Raw genomic sequence first — 17,208 nt, 5'->3', positions numbered from 1 at the left:
TGCTTATTCACGTCATCACAATTTATACCAGTACTGGCTCTCATTGCCAACCAAGAAGCATCTTTACCAAAATGTCCATGACTTCACAGGATGGCACTTTATTTCCACACCTCCCATTTGATGGCTTCCAGAGATGTTTTCCCCTTACCACTGTGAAAAATTATGGACAGCAGAAGCATCACAAAAAAAAAGCAAAGGCTAAAACTAACAACTAAAAACCAAAACACAGTCATGTGAACCACAGTCTTTTCCACATGTAACTTGCACCAACTTCCCCCATTCTTGGTCTCACCCTGTTTTTCCTTATCTTGGCCCAGCAAACAGTAGAACACAATTGCTCAGTAGTTAAACAGGCTCCAGTTAGGTCAAGATACAGCCAGTTCCCATACAATGCCTAGGAAAGTAAGGCTGTGTTTAATGGCAGCCCAACTTGGCAGTTCTGAAAGAAATGTGCGTCAACGCAAATGAAATCTGCAAACCCTGCCCAAGTGCTGGTGTAAAAGCAAATAATCCCAAAGGCTGCTCAGAGAAGCATTCCATGTTCTCACCAGGCTGTCCATAGATGACATCCAGCCACCTTTCAGGCCAGTAGTTCCCTACATACGTAGTTAAAGTGTGTCTGAGAGGAAGGAACAACAAATTTGAATGGCTATGGGAACTGAGCACATAACTAGACACCTTTGAAAATCAGGGATTTCAATCATTTCCATGGTGAAACAGCAGCAAAAGGGAGAACAAAAGTAAAACCCTATGCATTTCAAGTACCAGAAATAAGTAAGGTTCACAAGAAATGGAAATAAGAGTAAAAGACAGCCTGTCTGGTAACTTTAGATCAAAGAGTGAGCAGTTCAGGTATTTTTGGATACTGGTATATGTCTCAGATTCTAATAATTAATTTTGGAAAGGGTGATGAAGAAAACATTTAAGAGTTCAAAGTCTTAATACCTTGTGCAAAGTCTCAGGGGCTTGTAAGTAGTGTGACAGATGTTTTTCTTTTAATAGTAAGCAAGGGATGCTTTTGCACTGGTCTGTGCCCACAAAGGGTGAGCAGAGTCTGGCTGGATTATTGTTCATAGTTTAATTTTGAGGAAGAGTAAAATGTAACATAACAGAAGGCCCGGTGATGTTATCTACCATGTAGACCACCTGCTTTCTTTAGTGTATACACTTTAAAATACTGATATATGAAGGGCTCTGGCATCTGCTCAAGTCACTAGCTATTTAGGGAGAATCTTTAAATTCATGATGAATATGCAAAGGTATGAAAGCCCTGTTAACCAGCACTTTAAAACAGAGCACTGCTCCCCATTTCCCCCAGTCCTGTTTATTCAGATACTATTAATTTACTGGACAGGAAACATACTTAAGCTGTTTATCACCTCACTTCCAGGTAATGAAAACACAAGTTCAAATTCTGCCATTCCCAAGATGTTTAGGCAGAGCCCCTGAGGACAGGGGGGGCTCTGTTTTCTTGCATTTGCATAGCCCTTTAACGAAGGGGTGTAAATGTCAACTACTGTTTGTGAGCGTTCCTCCAGTAAAAGTGTTAGCAGCAACAACAACAGATATTTTTGTTATGTTAAACCCCCAAAGTGTTTCCAGTCTTTCAACATCAATCAGTACAACCGAAGCCAGTAGTAAATTGATTCTCACATTCCACTGGTGCCAGTTTTTGTTAGAAATGATTTGTGATAGATATAGTGGAATATATTGATTAGTACTGACAGTCCCAGTTTCCCAGGCGCTTTGTAGAGCTGCCATTCCAAACTGACCTGCTTTCCACCTTGTCAATTTTCTTCTGCAGTGGCCGTTATAAATATCTACTCTATTATGAGATAGATTTAATCCCCTCCAGAAAACAAAACAAAAAGGGTCAGGCAAGTAAAATCAGTACAATAAAATAGGTTTGCAGTGTTCCAAAAGAATTTGTTTTTATTGAGAAATTTTTGTGTCAGGGGAAGAAAAGGCACAAAATAAGTTACAAAGACATTATATGAAATGTATGAGTCAGAGGCAGTCTCAGAGCTGTTACAAGTCACCTAAAAGTTGGCTTTCCAACATAGATTAGCCTCTACAAAAATATTACAAGAATAAGTTTATTTCAAACGATCAAAATCATTCAGAAATTAACTGAGAACAAACACCAGCAATATCAAATTTTGACTAAATTCACTTGGGTTTACCATTATCTACCTCCCTAGCTTGGAAGAAATATATCACTGGAAAATATGTAATATTACAGGATAACTTTTTTTTTTTTTAAGCAACTCATTTTATAAAATAAAACCCTGATAGTTACCTTTTGTTCCTCTAGTGAAGTACAGTACACATGGGTAAGGCAGTATGCATAGGAATTACATCAAGAAAACAAAATAGGTAAGTGCAATTAACCTAAATATTTCTACATTTGTTGCTATGGTCCCTCACCTAGTGCAAAGAATATCTTAAAAAGAGATGGACCCAACAGCTGTTCACAGAATACATGAATATACCACCATAAAAGGTCTGTTGCAGAAAAGCTTTGTTTTCAGTTGTGACTTCTCAGACCATGTATTCTTAACACACAGATTTTTCATCAGTACAACTCTGAATTAAAAACAGCACACTAATACAGTTAAAGTACCTTGAAATTTCTCAGTCCTCATTTCAATGTCGGAAGGCTAATCACACTCAGTATTTAACTCATCCAAATTAAATATATAAAAATACACGCACCAGCTATATACAACTTATTTCACTACTGCAAACAAAAATCAATTCCCTGTGTTCCCACTTTCCCGTTACTCAGCTCTGAGCTGACCATGACTTTTTTTTTTTTTTTTTTTTTTTTATACTGTTGGTTCAAGCTGAACTGTGGAATAAGGAAAGTTTACGAGGCCTACAAGATAGAGACTTTAGAAAGATTTGATTTCATGATGATGAAGGCTTGAGCAGAAATAAAGAAGTTTACCCCTTTGGCTGCTCCTCTGGTTAAATGGAGACCTAAGATGTGTCTTCTGAAATCACTGAGGATACAAACATGTCACCAGACACAGAACTTGGCAATAAGTGTCTGATTTTATCCTTAGGAATTTCATTTACTTGACCTAAGACAACAGTAACACAAGGGGAATACAGTACCAAGTTCTGCTCACAGAAACTGTCAGCCCTGCAAGGCCTTGATTCACAAGGAAACCTTGTACTGTAATGCATTAGACATATCTGTCAGGGTTTTGGTAGTGGAGGGGTGGCAGGGTGTTCTTTGTGGGAGGAGGTCAGGGACTGTCTTGTGCTGGTCCAAGCAACAGGCAGCACGGCAATCACACAATGACTGAGGTTGGAAGGGACCTCTGGGGATTATCTTGTCCCACCTCCCTGCTGAAGCAGGGTCACTGAGAGCAGATTGCCCAGACCTTATTCTAGATGGCTTCTGAACATTGCCAAGGACTCCACAACCTCCCTGGGTAACCTGTGCCAGTCATCCTCACAGTAAAAAAGTGTTTCCCTGTGCTCACAGATCCTCCTGCCTTCAGTTTGTGCCCATTGCCTCCTAGGGACAGGGGGCACTGACCCACTGCACCCCAACACTGTGGCCAGTCAGAGTCTGGCACATCTGCAAAAGCATATTTTTAAAAAGGCAGTAAATGCCAGGAGAGCATTATAGAAGGAGGAGGAGTAAAAGAGAGGACCATGCCAGAGCAGGAGTAGGAGAGATGGTAGACAGCTAAGTAGCAGAAATGCCAAAGCAAAAGGTAGCCTGAGCAGGGGCTGAGAGGAGACTCGAAGAGACTGCAGCCAGTGAAGAAACCCACACCAGAGCATCTGGGTAAGAAACAAGGAGCAATGAAAAAACAGCAAGCCCAATGTGCTCATGTCCTGGACCACCTGCTGCCTTGCTGAAGGGCCCGAGAGTAATAGCCAAAGGACTGGAGACACCCCCCAGAACAGCAATTAAAAACACCTTAATTGGCAGTAAATTAAATTGATTAAAACTCCCCAACTCAAAACTTGTTGCAGGCAAGAAAATCTCCTCAACTGAGGTTAGTGTAAGATTAAGGGCTTGCTGGCCTTCCAAAAAGCAAACAGTACACACAAGTGAACCCATAATCTAAGGGTATAATTTTTCATCTCCTTCAAATTTATAAGTTAAAGGCCTTTTAAATTTATCTTAAAGTATAACTTTAAAACCTACAAATCTTCCCTCTGTTTAAACCATGGATTATTACATAAGTAAAAAAAATGGAAATTTCACAGTTTCCTAAGAATCAAATAAATAAGAAATTGACCAAAAAAAAAAAAAAATCAACATAAGGAGGTAGTTTAAAAAACAAAATAACCAGATACAAAAAGGAAAGGTAGTGCAATAGACGCATTCATATGAAAAATATACTTTTGGTTTCTATGTGGCATTCAAATTTTTAACAAGAAAAAAAGAAAATCTGTATTACTTTGGGGAGTGAGGAGCAGCTAGTATTCAAAACCAGTAATTTAGAGGCATACTAGAAGCCACAGCAACCACGATAAATACTTTTATTACCACTCACTCAGTCATCTGCTCTACATAATAACACTTTTAATCAGTTTGCAACACATTTTTCCTGCAAACTGCTATCAGAAATGCCTGCCTCCCAATCAAATTTCCATCACTTTAAAACGTTTTATTTGAACACAGAGGCACCAGATGCTTCTACCAGGCCATCCTTAAGGAAATAAAACTGCTTCAGTATTGACATCAAAGATTTTCTTAATGCCATACTTTTTGCCTGCTGAAGCAGGTATAGTGTAAGCACCTCAGGTGTGTTGGTAGGCACCAACTTGTATGCGAAAGACCTCCTCCCTCTACAAACCTTTTGTAAATGAGGATGAACAAATAGTTATTTAAACATAAGCTTACCGAACAATGAGAGGACCCTGACACCTCATGGTCCCACTTCATTCTGCACATGCAGCGGGGACCACAAATTACTTCTTTTAAACCACTCTTGAGGGCAGCCACCTCTTGCTACACAAGCTTTTACCGACTTGCCTATTTGCTGGCAAACAATCAGCCATGATAGGCAAATTTTGTAGTTGTAACAGGGAGTTAAAGCTCTAGACGTTATACTTAGCAAGGCTTCAAACTGTGGTTTTTATAAAAATCTGCTACATTCTATGAAGCTCCAGACAAGTCATTATTAGCAATGCTAATTTGTAAGGCTGATTAATGAACTAAAATTCAATGTGCAGTTTTGACCAGGTCTTACCAGTCTTTGAGAATGAGCTTTGGCATTTGCAACTCAGGAGCAAACAGGCTCTGCGGAGTTCTCTAATGGCCACATGGTGTAGATTCTGCATGTTCTACAAATCCTACACTTCTTTTTCCCCCAGAAATAACCTACTTAAGTAGCTTCAGTAACTGAGCAACGGAAGACAAGCAAACAAAGGTAACTCTGTCCCTAAACCTCTGGAGATGCTTGTAAATACCAGTTTTAGCCAGTTGTATGGAATAATTCCACATAAACAAAGCTAGAACTAGTTTTGGACCACTGCTTTCCAGCAAAAGCTGTCTTTGGCACTTACATCATCCAATTCTATGATGTTACTTTAAACATAGTCCCCATATCAAGTTGATTGAGGAAATTAAAAAGTTTTTTATAAAACAGGCATTTGCAATAAACTAAAGCAGAAAAAATCCACTACCTATTAGGCAAGAGCTTTCTTCAAGATGACAGAAGAAGCCAGTAGTACCAAAAAAGATGAGAAAGTTCAGTAAATGCAGACTGCCAGGATGAAAATTTTATACAGCTCTATTAGACTTAAATAACTGTAGCACCAGGATAATCTCAAGGTTACCACAAACTGCACAAGGCATTATAAATAGATGGCATGAAAACAATCTGTAGAAATTCATTCACCCTCCATTCTGCACTTGGAGGTTTCCTTCTGTTGGTCTTTCCTCCACATGATACATCCCATAGCAAGACACAAACAATGAGACTCAAAATACAGCTATGCTCAAGTCTCCTGTTTGGTAAACAGCTAAATATAGACATTTCTGACACAGGCATTGAGTGTCAGGACAGACTGACACTCTACCTTCAAATGACAGTACTGCTCATAGGCTTTTCTGACATATTTACTGCCAGGCTCACAACTTGCATGCACAGATGCCTAGATTCAGATGTGTTTCAGAGAGCATGATTAAAGAAGCTTTAAGAGTGGAGGTAAAAGCAAAATAGCACATCACCCTTAAGCTGAAACAAGATACTGACCAAATCTACATTTGGAGATTATGCAGAAAACTCTTGTTCATGAGTTTTAGCTCAACGCTTCCATTAGCATGCTCCAGAAAAAGACTTTGTTCCTCATTTTCCCTTCTTCTTCAGTACAAAAAAAATATCTCTTGCATAATGTTTTGACATGCTTAGATGAAATGTGCTGGAAAACATACAGATAAACTGTTTTTCCCACAGTCCTGTGAGGAATATTCCACTAACCTCAGTACAGCCTGGAAACACTGTCGCGGAGTATGTCATGATCTGCACTGCGAGCAGATCAGCACGTGGCTACAATCCTTACAAACTGGGCTGTAACAAAAGGTGGCAACTAGCTACAACCTGCCCCATGTTAATTATATCTCTTTGGAATCACCGGTAGCCCTCCTTTAACACAGACCTTCTGAATTTGGGGTTATCTCCAACTTCCAGTCCCTAAAAGGTGAGTACTAGGCTTGTTTGCAGGAGATCTATTTTTTATTTTTTTCTTAAAAAAAATAAAATTAAATTAAAAAAAAAAATCACTTTCTTGTTCTATTTTTTCCAGGTAACAAAAATAGCTAGGCAGTAAAATCCTTTTAGAAGTATCACTTCACAAGAAGTTTGGTGACAAGTCTGGATGACATGCTCCTAATTTTCCTGTCTTTCTAAAGTGAAGCTAGTATCTTAAGTGATGCCCAGTTATACAATATTCTCCATCAGAGCGCTTTACAAATTTGTGTAATTTTAATCATAAGCCATCAAATACAAAAGCTGAGTCTAAAAGAAAACTGAAATGTGCCACACATCACCTTGATCAAAAGTAGTGTTTCATCATTAAAGCAGCCACGCTAAACAAAGTTGACATTAGATGGAAGCAATGAAACTAGTGCCCTAACAGGACATCCTGGAACCAACGCTAGCACTGAAAGGAGCTTCAAGTCAACACAAACAGCAAGAAGAGTACTTTAACAGCTACTATCCCATACTTCTTACCCTTGCCCTAAAGCATTTCTGTAGAACCCTCTACAGAAATGTAGAGGAAACAGAAATGTTTCAACTTCCTCTGACAAATTCTCCTCTATGCTGCCCCACATGCCTTGTCACTCCCCTTCACTCCTAGCTGTATTCAGGTATCACCCGTGAGCTCCTCAGACGACAGAATTCCAATTCTGTCTTAGGTGAGACACGCTTAGATGTAACTAATCAGCACCTCTCTCACTTCTAGCACAATCTAAGTCAGTTGGCTGAAAAACAAAACAAAACAAAACAAGAAAACAACTGCAAAACCTAAGGAATCAAAGGAAGGAATTACCATCTTGGAGGTCAGTATCCTAGTGCTTTCACATCACAAAAAAAACAGGGCAGAATACTTAATATACAAGGCTACTCTAACAAGTGTGAAACAAGATTGTCACGCTTCACTCAACTACAGCAAAAACATTGTTTCAGACTCTTAGCATTACTATACATCATAAACATATATAACCAGTGCTGCATCAGTTCTCCAGTAGCTCCACAGGGCAAGCTTACTGCCCAAACACAGATTTTTAAATGGGCCTATGCAGACTGCTTAAATACAAACTTTAAATATATATATATATATAAATATAATCACCAATATATACATAACCATTTAAATATAAAGTCACAAGCGCCGTGACCTTCTGACTTGGGCTTGTAAGTAACATAGTTGTGAAACCTGTAACAGCAAGCACTGTTTGATTAAAGAACTTCTGCTTAGCAATAATGTTCCACCTGTGTACAGAAAAATGCTGACCACACGGGCTACAAAACACTGCACAGCATCTCTCCCCAGCGAAAGCTACATATAGCACGAGTATCTCAATAACACTCTCTGGGAAGACAAAAAGTGATCCTACAGATTCCAGTATCAGAAGGCCAGTTTAATAAAATAAAGCTCTGAAAAATTATATGCGTCTAACTGATTTGGACTTGAGGACACAAAGGAGGGCAGCAAGTGATCATAGCAAACCTGATGCTGCATAGCTGATCTCCAGGAGTGATTCCTTCCTATAAAACTGCTGAATTGATTGGTCCGGAAGAGTTAACAATAGAAAACCCCTACAGTTTACAAAAAAAAAAAAAAAAAGCTACCTTTTAAAATTCCATAGGTGCAAACATGGGACAGATTTGAAGTTTGAAAAAGTGCAATTTTTATGAAAAAATGAAGATATTTTCTTCACTCTTGTTTTGGCAATTTTACCTCTGTATTTAGGATATAAAAGTGCATGAGTAGAGAGGTAAGTTTGATTATAAATTGAAGACTGTCATAACATCCAGCTCAGGTCCTGCAATGATCTCTCCACCTGAACAGTTACACCCTACCGTTCTAATGAAAGCTACATTGAGGTGTCCCATGGCATGACCAGGACCTCCAGTAGCTGGTGACACTAAAACTATGGAGGGAGGAAGGCTAACAGTTCCTGTCTGCTTCTCAAGGAACTTAACTCTATCAACTATCCAAGGAGGGAAAATAAGTATCAATATCACCCCTCACCCCCAAACAAACAAAAAAGTTGAATCTTGACAGCAAGGTGATACTGACAGGCTTACCACCATTTGCCTTCAACTAAATAAGCTTTATGTCTTTAGAAATCAAACACCAAAATCAGTTACTTTTTCCAGCTGTCCATACTTCAAAACGTGAATGCAAAATTATCTTTGAACACATTTAAACACTCCAAGAATTTCCAAGTACCTTATTTTGAGCAATTTTCTTTTATACAGAACAGCCAAATAAGGCAGAAAGAATATCCAACTAGGTTTAAGGGTGCCCTCCTACATCTACAACAAATATGCAACAGTCTGGAAGAAAAAGTGAAGACTGTAAACTGGAATTCTTCAAATAAAGCTCCTAACAGGCAAAAATCACAATACTGACACCTTGTGCACTGGGAGTAAAGTTCCCTGCTTTGCTCACAGGCAATGCCTAGACCAAGTTCTGATCAAGTGGGAGTAGTGCATGCTTGAATCTGTAGCATAGTTGGCCTTTGCTCAGTACTACAGTTCCCAATGAACAAAGTTCAAGCAGCTAGCTGTAAACTTCTGATACTGTTTAGTTTCACTTCCTTTCAGAGTAAATGAATTTTCCAGTTTAACTGGCATAAATTCAGCAGACAGCTTTTCTCTCTCTCTTTATTTATTTTTTTTTAAATCCAGCTCTCACAGAAATGGCTAGCAAGGCTGGCAACTTACTTGCAGTCACTGTGCAGCAGGCACTTCACTAGGAACTCCAAGTATAAAAGCTATTAAATATTTTAAGGAAACCAATCTTAATAAATAGCAAGCCACAGGTGATGAAGATGATAGTGTAATCAAGAAAGCTGAATCTTCCTAAGGCCTCACTGTTGTAGTCACAACATTTCCTTTGTTCATATTTCAAGATTCCATATCCTTCTAATGAAGAAGCTCAGTGTAAACAGGAGAATGAAGTTGTCTTCCTCAGCAAGGTCAAGTAATCAAGTAAACGCTGGCTTAGAGTTTCAAAATTTTATCAAACATGAAAAAAATAAGTAGATTCTAGCAGCTTCCTGGCAATAATCCTACAAAATGTAATAGCAGCCCATAGTTTCTCTTATCACTTCAAAGTTGAGTTTCTTCCAGAAATAAAAACACAACTTGGTCCACATAAATGAGCTACATATTCTAACACACACCTCACATTACACAGTATGTGATAAACACCTCAGCTGTGTCCCATTCATGAAATTATATCCTTTAGCAGATTTACTTCACTGAACAGGCAGAGAAGTTGCTGAGCTTCAGTATTTATGGCAAAGTGAGGACAAAGTTAAAGTAGGCAAAGCTATGGAACAGCAGTTTTAAGATGTGAGGAACATGTGGCAAATTTATGCATAAGACAGCCCAAGAAAATGTTTGGTGGATTAAAAGGTGAGAGAAACCAGCAACATCCTCTACGTCTGCAGACTTTGTGGCTGCTCTTTCCAGAAGTCCCTTCTTCCAGCCTTCCATCATCACAAAGTTCGCACACAGATCATGACTAACCAGCTGCACCCTGTAACTCTGTACAGGTGTTCGTGTACAGAAAGAGACACCGTATGTTCACAGTTGCCTCTCCGCAACTCTATACGTGGAACCCATTTTAACATAAAATTTCTAGAGTTTGCTCCCACTGGGGTAGCACACAGCACAGTGTGACCCCTTTCACTCTACCAAAGCAAAACAGTGGACATTTTCAAATTTATCAATTTATGCCGACTCAAAACCAAGCACCTTGAAAAGAAAATGTGTATGCTGATGATCTGCCCAAATGGTGGATAATTTCCTAGGCTTCAGAAGTGCATCGTCCTTCCCTTGCTCTCTCACCTGGCTTCAAATGTAAACTGTGCATTCTTATTCTGGCCTACAAGAATTTGAATGGCTGTCTCGTATGAAGAGTATCAGTGGTGTAATTAATCTGAACAATACTCAAGCTCCAAGCTCTCCTCCTAGTCAGGAAAGACAAAGGCATTTGCCCAGTTACATTCCCTGACAGATGGTCCCCAGTACTCTCGTCTTAGAGCTGGACTGACTGGACAAGTAAGAAAAGGTATGAAAACAGGTCAGTGTTCCTTCTTTTCATTACTTGATCATATGGGTCTCTTCATCAGCATCATAAAACTCCTCATCTTCACTTCCACTTCCTGCAGAATTGTCCTTGTCTCCAGACTAGAAAGAAAAATGAAGTAATTGGTTAACGTAGAAGACATCAAATCAATCTCAATATATTAGAGCATGAACCATTATATACATGCTGGAATGCTGATAGAGAAAAGGAAAAGGCAGGGCAAATCACTATTAAAACTTTATGAATTAAGATTTGTTTGTGCTCTTGGTTTTGCAAAATCTCTTGGAAAGAGCCCAACTGAATGGACTTTCATTGACTCTACTTACGGAGCCAACATCAATACACTAGAGACAGTACAGGCAGGAGAGAAAGTGTCTAGGAAGGCTTTCTTAATTTAAGTCTAAGGCCCATACTCTCTGGTGAGCTACTGGAGTCAAAGGCTCAGAACAAAATGATTAATTGAGGATAGAGAAACTCACCTAATCAAGTACTACTTCATGTGTAGTATGTGCATTTTATTTAGCAAATTTAATTTAAAAAGATCCCCTTCTAGTGCTAATCAAAGGTGTTATGGAAAAGGGAAAAAAAAATAAAAAAAATTACCAGTTAGCATGTGCAGAAACTAAACTCTTTGATACAGGCTTATTTACTCCAGCCAGAATCCTTCCAGCAACATAATTTACTCCATAAATCCAAACTGAAGTCACCTATTATAGCTAATTGATTTTTATTTGGTCAGAAATTTAATTTTTCCATGAAACCAATGTGGACTATCCAAGTTAAAGAGAGTCCATTGCCAGTATGAATTCCTTTTAGCTTAAATGAGTATTTAGGATTTTTTCCAGTATGCTTACATCCATTTTAAGACTTCTGTCTGCCTAATCATATGCAAAGAAGGGTGAGAGGGAAGGTGAAAAATAGAAAAATGGAAATCATATTCCTGACTGACAGAACCACACAAGCAAAATCTGTATCTTTAGATCTGTCTTCAGTGGAGATTTGCTACAGCAATGTGCGTTAACTGCAAAAGAATTTCAGACAGTTTGAGCACTAGGAACTGTCAGAAGATATAAAGGGAATCATGTTACGCTTTTCTCTGAATTTCTAAAATTATTTGAGGAGAGTCAGATTATCACTGGATGCTGTCCAACTTGAATATCACATTCATGTATGTTAACAGGGACAAAACATCCATTTCAGGCAACCAGAATGCATGTTATCCTGAAAGTGGTACAAAAGGACAATGGATTCCACAGGGGAAATTCAGGGTATGCCAAATGAATTCTGCAGCTTTCTTACAGCGGCTTCATAAGACCTCTCCATGGCCTTGTCAAATAGGGTTAATGTTTAACAGCTTTCCATTTTATCAGCGCTTTCTTTGTTGTAGCTTTAAAATAAATCCTTAATGTGCCACAGACATTCCAGATACAACTTTACTGAAGTTACAGTATTACTCCAATACTGGAGTGAATGCAAAAAAAAATACTGGAGTGAATGCACAGGTATTACTCCAATACTTACAGTATTACTACAAGTTGGGTGCACATTGATAGATAGATGCATAACTGGTTACACACCTAAGGGTGATACTGACCTTACTTGGTTAAAAGGGAAAAGCTTGATTTTTCTCTCCTCTGAGTTAAAATAACTGCATTGTTTGCTAGAATTGCTTTTTGTTAGTAAGCCCTCTGCAGTGTTAAGATGTAATAATAATGTAATTACCAAAATAATAGCTGGTATAAACTTGATGTAAAGGTATATGACGGATTTGAGTTGGCAGCAAGAATATGAAGCCATAACAAGTTACCCAGTATGGTTAAAGATGTTTATATAATGTGCGTGTCAAGTATCAAATTAATGGTTACAGGTCTACCTCTTTCAAGCTTTCTTCAAGGGGGCTTTTGATACTAAACTGCTGTCCTTTCAAGAATTATTAAAGCTGAATTGGGTAAATAAGGTAACGTGTTGAAGCCTGTCAAAGGAAGAAACTGTTCTGATTATAGCAGTTAGTTTTACTCTGCCTCCTAATTTCTGTGAAAATAAATCTAAATTTATATAGAATCTAAATCTGCAAATCTCAGACTGCTTTACTAAAAATTAAGTAACTGAAAGTAAAAGCTTTATACAGATCCTGTCTTGCATCAACTTAACAGGACAAGCAACATTTTGATATGAAAAGAGCTGCCCTTCAAGTCTTCTGACAACTTCAGTTTTTACTCATCCACTGATACTTCGAATTCTGAGACCAGAATTTTTGAGACCAGGATTTAGACATGAAGATAATACCCACATGTAAACAGACACTTACTAATTTCTAGCTACTTCTTTCTAATCCCACACCATTCACAGAAGAACAAAGTAAAAAACCTCTACAGGACAGGAAAAATAGATCCATCTTAATTTTGTCAAACTCCTAGACACTTCTTAAGTTTAAAGTGAAGTGACAAACACACAGTCAAGGAGACTTCACTGAAAAACATTTTAAATAAAGTATTAATAAAGTATTTAAAATATTTCAATAGTTTTAATAGTTTTTATAATAGTTTTATAATTTAAAATAAAGTATTAATAAAGTATTTCTTTATGCTTATACCTGGGAGTTTTGCAGTTCCAACATACTCGGCTAATCTCATTTCCCAGACCCAACAGCGAGAGAGATCTCAAATTACTCTATCTTTAACCCTTTTAAATCCTCTCTTGGGCAGACCCAACAACTGATGCTGTAGAACAGCCAGTGCAGGTCAGAACAGAAGTACAGCATGCTGCCTTTGAGAAGAGTCCATCACAAATGGATGTCTCAAAACCTTCAATGGCCAGCTTCATCCGAAGGCATGCTGCAGGAATCCATCTTAGATTACAGAGGCACAGATATCACCAAGGCCTTTATCCCAAAGGAGACAACTATAAGCTTCTGGGCTTGAAGGGATAAACTAACCCAGCTATGTTTCACCCTGCATTCCCATGGAACATTTCAGATGTGACGGTAAAGATACTAAACCATCTCCTGTATCTCCTTGGGATCTATCCTCCACAGGCCAAGAATCACTTTCCTAGTGTATTTAGAGTGGCATATTTAAACTGACAACTGAAATAAATATGACAGATAAATACAAGGAAAAAAAAAAAAAGAATAAAAAGAATATACCTGTGAGCCATCTAGGGCTTGCAATGACATGGCTTCATCCCCCAGCCTCCAGTACGAGCACACCTGCAGGTCTGAAATCGTTTCTAGCAAAGGGCTGTTTAATGTCTCTGGCAACAATAAACTTAGAAGCCCAGACAACAGACCAGTTGCTCCAAATACAATATAAGGCAGAGACCACTGTACAGATTTCTGTAAACAAGAGCAGAAAGAGAGAGTTAAGTAGAGGTTAATGTAGCTCATACTGCATATTTAAACAGTCAACCTTTACAACCATTTAATGTAGCAGCAATGATGAAATTAAAGTTTTCAGGAATGTAATGAATTCTTAACTTTGAAACCTTGAGTTCATATTCAACTCAACTAAGTTGAACATGAGCCAACACTGTGCCTGTGCCTGTGCTGCAAAGAAGGCTATTGGTATCCTGGATTGAGGGAGATGTTCCTTTCCCTCTAACTCAGCACTGGTGAGGCCACACCTGGACTCCTGTGTCCAGTTCTGAGCTCTCCAGTATAAGAGATGAGGACATACTAGAAAGAGCCCAGCAGAGGGCCACAAACATGCTAAATGTACTGAAGCATTTCACATATGAGGAATAGCTGAGAAGGCAGGGTCTGTTTAGCCTAGAGAAGGCTTAGAGGGGATCTTATTAATGTATATAAATATCTGCAGGGAGGATGCAAAGAGAATGGAGCCAGGCTCCTTCCAGTGGTGCCCAGTGATGGGGCAAGCATCAGTGGGCACAAACAGAAACCCAGAAGGTTCCATTTGAGCATAGGGAAACACTTGTACTATGAGGGTGACTGAGCACCAGCAAGAGGTGTGGCCAGCAGGTCAAGGGAGGTGATTTTCCTCCTCTACTCAGTTCTTGTGAGACCCCATCTGGAGTACTACGTTCAGCTCTGGGGCCTCCAGCACATGAAAGACACAGACCTATTAGAGCAAGTCCAGAGGAGTGCCATCAAGGGCGATCAAAGGGCTGGAGCACCTCTCTTATGAAGGCAGGCTGAGGGAGTTGGGGTTATTCAGCCTGGAGAAGAGAAGGCTCTGGGGAGACCTTATAGTGGCCTTCCAGTACCTAAAGGGGGCCTACAGGAAAGCTGGGGAGGGACACTTCGCAGGGAGTGTCGAGATAGTACAGGGAGTAATGGCTTTAAACAGAGGGAAGATTTAGATTAGATACTGGGAAGAAATTATTTTCTATGAGGATGGTGAGGCACTGGAACAGGTTGCCCAGAGAAGCTGTGGATGCCCTAACCCTGGAAGTGTTTAAAGCTAGGCTGGATGAAGCTTTGAGCAACCTACTTGAGTGGAAAGTGTCCCTGCCCATGACAGAGGGGGGTGGTGGTGTTCATAATTACCTGATCTTTAAGGCCCCTTCCAACCCAAACTGTTCTAAGATTCTACAGAGAAAATTAACTCTGTCTCAGACAAAACCATCGATACTATCGGAGCCACACAGATTTTGAGATGGACTTTAAAAAGAATGCCTGCTGAATCCATACTCAATTCTTATCCATAAAGCATACTTTTTAAACAAAGGCAACACCACTTTGTAACACACAGTCAAAGATGTGTTGGTTAGAAGAGATCTCTGGACAACATCTAGCCTCACCACCAATTCAAAGCAGGGCTACAGCCAACACTACACCAGGCTACACAAAGCTATGGTTGACCAAGTATTGAAAAACACCAGAGATGGAGATTCCACCCCTTGAGCAGGCTGTTCTAGGGATACATTAAGCCTCTCAGGAAAAAAAGGTTTTCCAAGTTTCTTTTGTCTGTAACCCTCAAATCACAATTTAGCTGTTTTAGAACACTCATCCCCAGACAAAAGCTACTGAAAAATGCATTAAAATAATTGAAGAAACTCTAAACTAAAATAATTGATTCCTCAAATCAATGTTAATTTGTTCTTTAAACACACCTATTTTGACTTTCATTGGACACCTTCAAAACATGATGATCCAAGATTTGTCTTCTTCAGTGACAAACCTCCACTAGATAAAATGAAACGGATACCCTGACTGCTACATAAAAGCAGTATATTAGCTCTGCCTGGGAGTCTTGCACCTGCCTTGTCTTTGTCTTTTGTACCCCAGAGATGCTGCACTCTCACCTGCCCTATGTGTCATTCTACAGAACAAAAGGTCCGATGTGCTCATTTACCCTTTGATCTTGATATCTTGATGCAGTTATTCTTTTAACCACCTTTTCTGTTTGTTTTTCTATGCTTATTGTTTAAAATAGGAATCATCAATTTGTTATTTTCAAATGACAATATTGCTGAGGTCCACTGTAAGTCCCAAAATTCTTATAGGACTAAAATATCTTCTGAACTAAATACCGGGATTTTCTAATTACAGATTACATCCTAATGTCTTTAGTCTACCATGATAATGTCCAAGACATACAATTTATGGATATTATCTTATATAATTTACCCCAAATATTCCCACATCTGCAAGCTTCTGATGCATCAGAGCCACAGAACAAAAATATTTAAAACAGTGAGAAGTTCAGACAAACCAATGAAGGGACAAAAGGAGCAATGATTCCACCAACACGGGAAAACATGGAGCAGGCACCCATTCCAACATTCCTAAGAAAAAAGCAAAAATCATTAATCAGTGACATTTGTATAGGATGAGCTAGGACTTTAGAAGGGTTAGAAGTTGCAAGTGCAAGAAAGGACTTAATCAGCCAGAAGCCTCAGTCATGACCCTGACCTCATTAACTGGCAACAAAAAGTGAAATGTAACTGAAAACATCTGAAGACAGGAATTAAAACATCAAAACATACGACTGGAGAGAAGCACAAATACCCTGCAAATTCAGAATTCTAACATATGTCCACATATAAAGAGACAAAGCATGATTTCAGTCAACACGTCTCATCTCTGCCTGAAACTTTGGCTGAATTCCTCTATCCAAATCAGCTGATCTGCCCACTCACAAGAAAAACACCATAGGACTGGTTTCAATCCCATATAATAGGTGCTTTTTTCTACTTGGTCACCACAAGCACAGGGCACTTCTTCCTCTGAATCATCAAGTTACTTTTATAAAGCTTATTGACAGGTCATCTGCAGCATTGTTGGTTAACCAAGCATGAACATTTAAGAGATGTCTGGTTTATAAAGCAGTGAGAAACCTACAGATATCACTCATTAAAAAGAATGATAAACAATTGTATTGTTATCCTCACAAGTGGAGAGAGGGCTGTGAGCATACCAAGCATCCAAGAGGGTTATTTTTACTG

At 39.0% G+C, this 17,208-nt stretch overlaps 2 protein-coding genes across 2 annotated transcripts in view; both read right to left on the bottom strand.

The window, feature by feature from the left end:
* The window catches only part of MAB21L3 (mab-21 like 3), a gene marked incomplete at its 3' end in the record, with an annotated part of 34,131 nt that extends 23,289 nt beyond the window's left edge, over positions 1 to 10,842 (bottom strand). The window contains exon 1 of the mRNA XM_082766553.1: positions 10,822 to 10,842. The remainder of the gene's footprint in view (positions 1 to 10,821) is intronic.
* Positions 5,338 to 17,208, bottom strand: part of SLC22A15 (solute carrier family 22 member 15) — a 38,960-nt gene continuing 27,089 nt past the window's right edge. The window contains exons 10-12 of the mRNA XM_082766541.1: positions 16,476 to 16,548; positions 13,949 to 14,137; positions 5,338 to 10,904 (exon numbers count right to left, since the gene is read on the bottom strand). Coding sequence (XP_082622667.1) covers positions 10,818 to 10,904; positions 13,949 to 14,137; positions 16,476 to 16,548 — 349 coding nt within the window. The 3' untranslated portion in view covers positions 5,338 to 10,817. The remainder of the gene's footprint in view (positions 10,905 to 13,948; positions 14,138 to 16,475; positions 16,549 to 17,208) is intronic.

The sequence above is a fragment of the Aythya marila genome (genome assembly GCF_965140915.1).
Source record: "Aythya marila genome assembly, chromosome: 1".
NCBI lineage: Eukaryota > Metazoa > Chordata > Aves > Anseriformes > Anatidae > Aythya > Aythya marila.
This window is presented reverse-complemented; position numbering and strand designations above follow the sequence as displayed.